This window comes from Malurus melanocephalus, unplaced genomic scaffold, assembly GCF_030028575.1.
Source record: "Malurus melanocephalus ecotype Western Australia unplaced genomic scaffold, MMel_1.1 scaffold_524, whole genome shotgun sequence".
NCBI classification, from domain to species: domain Eukaryota; kingdom Metazoa; phylum Chordata; class Aves; order Passeriformes; family Maluridae; genus Malurus; species Malurus melanocephalus.
In genome coordinates this window covers 170003-179047 of record NW_026623756.1, presented here as the reverse complement: position 1 = coordinate 179047, position 9045 = coordinate 170003, and the positions used below count along the sequence as shown (strand labels likewise).

The following is a 9045-nucleotide window of genomic DNA, read 5'->3' as shown; positions in this document are numbered from 1 at the left end:
AAGTAAATTTTATCTTGTGCAACTGCTCTAGAGGTTTGGGGTTTGTTCTTTCTGAGACTTTGGAACACAGCTTACTTCCAAGCCCTGAAACTGAACTCTAAACAGAATAAGTATTATTAGACTCTTCCCATTACAAGTCTTTGTAGTATCTTCCYTTCTTGGATCCAAATGATTCTAGGCAGTGTGTCCTAGGAGCAGWTCTCCCTCTGAATGACACGTGTTTYGTGCACTTCCTCTTACAGCCAAGGCCCAGAAACTTACACTGAACAACAAGTCCATATCTGCCTTTGGGAGTGGGGCTGTGTGAGTGCCATCATCCGTTTGGCTGCACTCAGCTGGTCAAGTGATGCATAAAGCTTTTTGCAGTATGCAAATATGCCAGTCCCTGGCTCCCAAATCCATGGATTGGCACTTCAGGTATTGATCACAATTCAATATTGAAAATAACATTACATCTTCAGGTGGTTTTCCTTTCTCATGTTTGTATTAAAAGAAAAGCTAATAAACTCTATTTTAATTAAAGTTAAAGGTGAAGAGTGTGTTCTGTACAGCTGTTGGATTCTGCTGCTCCTCAGAAAAACCCAGTGCTACTTGATAAGGCCTCTCCACTCCCCACCCCAGCCCATCCCCTTCATTTGGTGSCAGGGAGTTGGGAATGTCTGGGAGCAGGCAGCAGAGTCCTGGCAGGGGTGAAGCCCTGCATGGCTGCCCAGCACTTCCCACAAGGCCTTTGGATTTAGATGTTGACTTGGGCTGCTCAAATAAACCACTCACTAACAGATTCTTTGCACTTCAATGGTCTTKAAGTAGGGCCAGTCCCTCTGGAGGTGATTTGGTGGGTTTTAAGTCCTCCCTTGAGGAGCACTAAATTGGAAGCTACAAGTGACCAGCTCCTGGATTGACTTGTGACCTAATTGCTAATTGCTTTGCTTCCCTCAGCACTGCCAGGTGCCTTCAGCTGTGTGAGATGTGTCTGCTGCTCTTTGCTGTGGGGCTGCTCCAAAAGCAAGCCACTCACTGCAGGCTGCTCAGCAGAGACTGGGGCACTCATTTCCCTTCTTTGCCAATGAAATGGAGACTCTTCTTGCTGATGTGGATGGCAGGTGAATGACAACTCAAGCTGATAGCTGCTTCTGCAATTCMTCCTGCAGGAGATGGTTGCTCCAAACCTACTTTTGCTTTGAATATTACCCGGCTTTAGTTTTACTATAGCCCAGAGAAAATTACCAATGACATTTTGATCTGTTCAGCACATACTAAGCAGGCCTGAACTACAACTCAGCTTCTCAAGAGAGAAAAAATAGCAATTCCATTTACCAGTCTGGTACCCCTAAAATAGTTAGATTCTGGAAAACATAGCTAGTGTATTTCTTAACTAACAGTAAAATGTAAACCATRCAGCTCTTTTAAGTGCTGGGCAGTAATGGTGTTTCAGAAAGAATTGCATTTAGGTGGTTCTGCTCAACAATGTGAAGAGGGAATACCCTCCAAGTTGCACTATTCTATATGCTGGCAACACTTACTTCAAAAGAGGCAAAAGAAAAATTACAGTCATGGCTAGAATACTGGAATTGCAGAGACTGTTACCTACCTCTGCTCCCAAGGAAGAGCAACTGGCTATGGGATCAATGTACTTTGTTTTTCTTAACCCGACAGCTGAGTAATACTTAATCTATGTTGAGGTGACCTCTGCCTGCTTTCAGTTCCAGGGTAGCACTCCCCATCTGTCAGTAAATGCTGTTTGCAGAGACAAAGCTCTGTTATGGCCCAGCAAGACCAATGTGAGCACAGGCAGAGGAGCAGGAGCAGTGTGTGTCAGCAGGGGCAGGAAGCCATGGAGGTGKTGGTGGGCTACGATGCCCTGGGATCCAGCAGCCCCTTCCCTTTGTGTACAGGGACTGTGTATTTTGTTTCCAAGGGAATTTTRTGAGAACTACTTCAGTTTGGGTTTGGCAGTTAAGAGGACAGGCACTTGAGGGATGGAATAAATGTCAAGACCATTGCTCCTGGATAAGAGTAGAGGTGTCAAGCACACCCTGAGCAAGCAGAAGAGGACAGAAGGGTCATTGAGCCGAGAGCTTGCATAGGGGTTGGGCAGGCGTGCTCAGGGCAGGGTAAGCTGCTCTGCTCAGAGCTCAGCACTGGGCAGGCTGCAACCCCCATCCTGTCCTGGCATTTCCCACAGCACAGTGTGCAGGACAATGACATAGAATTGCCATTCCCTGCTGTTACCTGGGAAAGCTGTGCTTTCACCAAAGGAGCTGCTTGCCAACATAGAGTGAATCACTGGTGCYGCCAAAGTGACTGCCAACGTGCCCCTACTAACACACACCCCCAATGAATTAGCAAAAGAGCACTTAACTGGCAGAGCATGGGCCTGKTTGTATTAGGATTAGGAAAGTCTCAGGCTGCCTTCACAGACAAGGCATTTTCTAGGTGAGATAACTCCTTTGGCTTCTGATCTATATTAAAACCTATTAAAACCTATTCAAAGACCCACACGGTCCCCATGCCACCTCTCATTCCCCATGCCACACAGCCTGAAATYGTACTGTATTTTAACCACTCAGCCCCAGGGAAGCTGGTGACTGCCTCGAGGGTGGCCTGAGTTGACCAAGTGGAACCTGGAGAGCACAGGAAAGACACAGCAGCACAAGCATGAGGCCGGCTGTGTGGGATCACATGTATGCTCACAGGAACAGAGTCCTGCAGGTGATTCACACGGCTGCCTGCAGGAAAAGCCCTTCCCTTGTTCGGAAACAGTGGCTGGAGGTAAACGGTGCATGGCAGCGCTGCCAAACTGCTGTTTACTGAGGAGCTGAGAGCACAGCAGCCTCCTGGCAGGCAGSAATGACAAGGCTGCCAGCAACGTGCTGGAGTTACTTCCTGGAGCAGGCAGTGAGYGTCCACAGCTCCTTGGGAAGAACCTGATGCTGATGTGGTTCACATGTGCCGTCCACACCCCAAAACTGCTGCCCTTCAAGTGATAGGATCAGCCTCAATGGTGTGTTTTGCCTGTAGTTGAGCATGGGGTGGCAGATCCCTGCAGAATCAGGTGAGTCAAGCTGTGGGACTGTCAGGTTTATCACTGGGTGCTGGAATGCTGCTTCCAGGTAAGAGATCCTATCTGGTGGGACCTGGTGTGTGCCTACACACCTAACTAGATAGCAGAGTCCTGCACCATTAGTCACCACGGAGCCAGCCTTAACCCCTTGCTGTCCCTCCTGGCAACAGGAGAGGTCGCACAGCAGATGGCAACACGGCCACCCCAATGGACCGGAGTGCAGCATCCTGCTTGGCTGAGAGCTGTCATCTGCTTGGCCTGAAGAGTATCAAAGGGCACCTCTTCAGAGCCTGATCTCAGCGCAGGGCGAGGGACACACTATGCAAACTGCGGCAGGCCAATAAAAGTTGATAGTTAACCCTGTTTTAGGAGTGAGGCGTGACCTTGGCCCGTCGGGGGAATGCGCTGTCAGCGAGGTCACGGGCACAGCCAGCAGGAACCTGAGGCTGCAGCACCCAGCCTGGGCACACGGCGCTGAGGGCACGGATGTGTGCCATCCTCCGTGCCAAGGGCAGCGCTGCCTGGGGTTCATGCACATGGAACATGCTATTCCTGTGCCACGCAAGTGTAGTTGCCTCACCAGTTCCCCACGATCCCCAGAGATAAAAGCCCAGCACATGCCTCCCCATCCCCCCAACAGGTAAGCTTTTAAGGGAACCAGCACTCAAACAGAAGCAGAAGTAAAGAAAACAACACACACTGCTTTTTTATCCTCATAAATAACTAATCTTGATACTTCTCTTTGAATAAAATTTCTTCAGCTTTTCATAAAATATAATACAGTTATTTAAGCAACATTGAACACCATTGATAATGGAAGAGGCAAAACCCAACATGTAAATTGGCTACAGCAGACAGGGCACACGGCAACGGCTCCTTCCTCGCTCCTGCCACATGTTGCTGAGAAGCCAGGCTCACACACGAGTTGATTGCATTACCCCACCGTTAGATCAAAGCTGAAAACGCTCGTGCATTTTTCAATAGGCAACGGCTTGTAGCTAATCTTGGATTTCTTGACACAGTCAGTTGCACTTCGGAAAAAACAAAAACAGCAAAATACCACCTTTGACATGGTTTTGTTCATTGTATTGCATGATGTGTGTTTAGCTGTATCTACAAAAGGCACTATAGAGAGAGAGGAGTCCAGCAAGGTGTGGACTGGAGCAGGTTGGAATCATTTAAAGCCCTGGATTACAACACGAGACTACCCACAGCATCTCTGCCCCTGACCTGCCTCACTGCTGAGAACACACCTTAACCCGTATCAAAGGTCACTACAGCTTCTGTATGTACAAATTACACTATAATACAAGTATTTAGAGTTTGTAACACAATATGGTGCAATTCTGTCCACAATGAATTACTCCAACACGCTGGAGGGGACTGAGCCTTATTGCAAGAGTGCRGATGGGTGCAGCTGAACAGTCTGTGAGCCCTCCATCCCTGCACCTGTCTCCTCTATCCAGGATATCCCAGAGACACTCATGCAACACCTTTATCTGGAGATGTGCCACTCAAGTGTTCACTCACTTCCCAGCCTTTGGTTTTAAAWTAAGGTGGAAACCTTTTTGACTGAAGTGGTCCAACGGTGTTGAGAACAACCTCAGATCCTTGCAGTCCTGCGGGAGCAAAGCCAGCAGTTGTTCTCCAGTGCCCCAGCAGCTGGGTCACAGTGCCATGCTTGAAGGAGGGCAAACAAGACTCAAATAATGGCTGGGCAGTTACATACTTGATCATTGCTTAGAGCAGGGGAAAAAAAAATTAAAAACCAGGTACTTTCACAAGTGGCCTGAAGCCAGAGGCAGCCAGCCTCATCCCGTGCCACAGCTGGAGCCCCTTGCCCTGGCTGCACTCAGTGATTTTGACAACAGGGCCCCCCCACCATTATTCTACTTACTGAAACCCTGCTGTCACACTGCTTAATGCCAGGCAATGGCTCTGTCAGTGCTCAGTTGCTGTCTGATCCAGGGAAGTGAAAAAGGCCTGGGAAGTTGGAGGGGAAGAAGTACGAGCACTCTGCTATGTTTTCCTAAATTAACTGCTCCCTCTGAAACCTGGTACTGTCTCTGGCAGCAGCACAGCTTTGAAAAAAAGCAGTATTCAACAAGTATTGAAGCTGACTGACTGGAAAACCCAGCTGCTGCTCCGGAGAGACAGCCTGCTGCCCGGCCAGGACACCCCCTGCAGTCACTCAGCACAGGGCTGCCATCACCCTTTTAGGGCCGGCTGTGCCACGCTTGGCTGCTGTGCCATACACCACAGCACCGGACAGGGCACCGGACCCGCCTCACTCACCCCAGGTACCCCACACGGCACATGGGACACACGAGGAGCTCACCCCAGTGCAGGGGCGAGAGGCACAGAGCAGCAGCCAGCCCTTGCCAGGGCACACGGCAGCTCAGCAGAGCCTGCTCACGGTGCCAGAGCCAGCCATGCCAGAACCCCTTATAGCCCCCCGTGTGGGATGGCAGCTTCACCATCCATGCAGCCTCTGGCACAGCCCCTCGGCTCTCTGGGGTGCCTGGCTCCATGGCTGGTGGGGCTGGCTGCCCATCACAGAGCAGGGGTTGGTGCCACCCAGCTGAGCCCACTGGAGCCAGCTCCTGCCCGGTCCTGAGCCCCCTCTATGGAGGGGAGCCAGATGCGCTTGCCTGGGGCAAAAGGGACTGCAGGATGTCACCTGGTCCCTGTCTGTGCTGTGGACAGTTGGGACTCTGTCCCTGCCTGTCCTGAGGGCAGATCCTCTCCATGGCCCCTTCCTCCTGTACTGCCCCCATCCATGAAGCCCCCGGCTCACGCAGCTCCTTCCTTCCTGCTCAGTGTTGCTGCCACCCGAGCGTGGCCAGGGGCTGCCTCACACCAAGGGCCCCCAGCCTTCTCCTCCTCAGTATTTAGCTGTGCCTGGTGGCTCTGGCRGCACTGAGGGCAGTCTCCTGCTCTACCCAGAGAGGCAGCCCCCTCTACCCCCCTCCCACTCTCTGGGCTATAGTGAGTGGCACAATGGCAGTGCCAGTCCTGCCTGCTCAGCTCTGCCTTTCACCCCAGCACCAGCAAGGCCTGCCCCGAGGCTTCTTGTGGGACACAGATCAGTGCTCGAGGGCTACTGCCACCTGAGACCCCAACCAGGATGTGGGACCCCAAATGGGGTACACATGGCAATGCCAGGCTCCAGGCCTCCCTGTCCTTCTGCCCCCACATGGCTGGCAGCGTGTCCCCCTGCCCTGCCTGCGGCTGTTCCGTGCCCACGGGCACACACACTYGGTCCCAGGCAGCACCACCACGGTGGGGCTAAGGATGCCAGGGGTGGCCCAGCTGTCACCCCCTCTTCTGTGGCCCAGGGTCTTCGTAACCCTCTCCTCCCCGTGGCTGGGGTCACCGAGGCTCCCTCCGGTCACACATGGGACAGCGGGACCTGCTTGTGGTAGGAGGCCATGCTGGGCAGCACCGTCCTGCCCACCAGCGCCGGGCTGGCCTCACCGTACACAGAGGCGCCTGCAGGCTTCCTGGCCCGGCAGCAGCGGCTGCTGAAGCGCCTCCAGGACTCAAGTGTCTTGCCAGACCAGATCCAAACGCCGGAGGTGATCCCCACCACAAGGCACATGAAGTACTTGAGCATGAAGACAGCATAGTCGGGCTTGGGGCGGTAAGAGTTCCCCGGGCAGGAGCAGTTGTGTGCCTGCTCCCAGGCCTCCCGGTTGTGCTGCTCATAGATGTAGCAGGCAATGACAATGGTGGCAGGCACTGTGTAAAGCACGGTGAAGATGCCGATGCGGATCATTAGCTTCTCCAGCTTGTCGGTTTTGGTGCCGCCCTGCTTGATCACGCTGCGGATGCGAAAGAGCGAGATGAAGCCAGCCAGCAGGAAGAGGCTGCCGGTGAAGAGATAAACCACTAGCGGTGCCAGCACAAAGCCCCGCAGATTCTCCAGGCTYTGGTTGCCCACGTAGCAAACCCCGGCCACTGGGTCACCGTCCACAGAGCTCATTGCCAGTACAGCAATGGATTTGGTGCTGGGGATGAGCCAGGCAGCCAGGTGGAAGTACTGCGAGTAGCTAGCGATGGCCTCATTGCCCCACTTCATGCCAGCTGCCAGGAACCAGGTGAGGGACAGGATCACCCACCAGATTGAGCTGGCCATGCCGAAGAAGTAGAGGAGAAGAAAAACCACGGTGCAGAGGGCAGGGCCTGTGGTCTCATAATGGATGTGGCGGTGCTCCGGGTTGCAAGCCACATTGGCGTGCCCTGCCACCAGCCGCACAATGTAGCCCATGGAGACGAAGAGGTAGCAGGCAGACAGGAAGATGATGGGGCGCTCRGGGTACTTGAAGCGCTCCATGTCAATAAGGAAGGTGGCCACAGTGGTTGAGGTGGAGAGGAAGCAGAGGATGGACCAGAGGCCAATCCAGAAGGTAGCGAAGGTTTTCTCATCCTGGGTGAAGTAGGGCTGGTAGCAGGGGATGGCGCAGTTGAGTACCTTCCCAGTCCTGATGCGGTTGTACAGCGGATGGGACTCCTTGGAGATGGGGATCAGGGGCGCTTTGCACTTRCAAGTCTGACCACAGTCCAGTCTCGAGGAGCGCTGCGCATCGAGCGGCGTCAGGTTTTTGGCTAAGTCCTTGGCAGGACGCGTGGGCTTCCCGAAGAAAGGCGGCAGGGTGGTGGCTTCCGTGTGGTTGTATCCCATGCAAAGCACCTCGGAGTCCCCCAGCACCGGCAGGCGGTCGCAGCTCATCCTCTCGGGCCAGGCAAAGCCGTACTGCTGCATGATGGGCGAGCAGCCGGCCTTGGCCCGCTCGCAGACGGAGCGGCAGGGGGGCAGCGGCTTCGTGTAGTCGGACAGGCAGATGGGGGTGTACATGCTGCAGAGGAAGAAGCGCAGGTCCGGGGAGCACTGGATCTCCACCAGCGGCCAGAACTGGTGCACCTCCAGCCCGGCTTCGTCCTGCGTGTCGTGGTTGAACTGGTTGGGCATGTAGGTGAGGTTATAGCCGATGCCCTTGCACATCGGCACCGTGATCTCCTGGCACACCAGCGCCTTGGAAGCGGCGCGCCCCGCCGCCGGCAGCCCCAGCAGCAGCGGCAGCCCCAGCAGCAGCGGCACCGGCAGCCCCCGGCCGCCCATCGCCGCCGCGCGTCCTACCGCCGCCGCATGTCGTGGACACCTGCCGCCGCCGCGCCGGGAGCGGAGCTCCGCCGGGAGCGAGAGTGAGAGCGGGACCGGGACCGCCGCCGCCACCGCCGCCACCTGCGCTCTGGGGCGGGCGAACGCTCCCGCTCCGCGCCCGCTCCCGGCCCCGCCCCGGGACCGCCCCCGCCGCTGGCCCCACCCCGCCGGGGCTCCCCGGGGCCGCCCCCACGCCCAGCACCGAGTACCGCGGTTGTGGAGCTCCGCCCCGCCTCGGCCCCGTCCGTGTCCCGCCTGCTGGAGGCGTCCCGCCGGGTCCCGTCCGCCGGCGCTCCGAGTCCCGCGGGGCCCCGGGGACAGGCGGCCAAGTGAGAAGATGACGATGCTGCCAAACCACTGACCGCTCCGCATCTGTGCATCTCCTTCCCCTCTTGCCCGCCCGGCTTTTCTCGCCCTCTGAGCGCCGCAACGGCCCGGCCCGGCTTCCCCGGCTCGGCCCCGGGGGCAGCGGCTGGAGGAGGAGGAGGGAGCTGCTGCTTCGCCCCTTCCTCCTCCTCGGGCCCTTCAGCCCCTCTTCGCGGGAAGGGACCGGAGCCTCGTCCCGCCGTAACGGATTGGGATGAACGGCGGGAAACGCTGGGCAGGGGAAGACGTGCAGAGGTTCCTGCCCAGATTTGCCTTGCTCCGGCAAYGGCACATCAGCCCGGGGACAAGGGGCACGGCAGCATCTACCGCCGCTGCCCGCGCCCCAGCTGCCCGGCGGGGCAGCGCTCCCGACTCCCGGAACGCCGAGCCTCGGCGTGAAAGGAAACCCTTCCTGCCCCGGTGCGAGCAGCTGCGCTGCCACATTCCTGGC

General features: G+C 56.0%; 1 protein-coding gene across 1 annotated transcript; it reads right to left on the bottom strand.

Moving 5' to 3' along the window:
- Positions 1-3745: 3745 nt before the first annotated feature.
- Positions 3746-8325, bottom strand: FZD5 (frizzled class receptor 5). The gene is made up of 3 exons (XM_057381717.1): positions 6542-8325; positions 4558-4683; positions 3746-4095 (listed from the first exon to the last, which is right to left on the bottom strand). The coding sequence occupies exons 1-3, from the start codon at positions 8184-8186 to the stop codon at positions 4010-4012; spliced, it is 1857 nt and encodes a 618-aa protein (XP_057237700.1). The 5' UTR covers positions 8187-8325; the 3' UTR covers positions 3746-4009.
- Between the last annotated feature and the right edge of the window lie 720 nt (positions 8326-9045).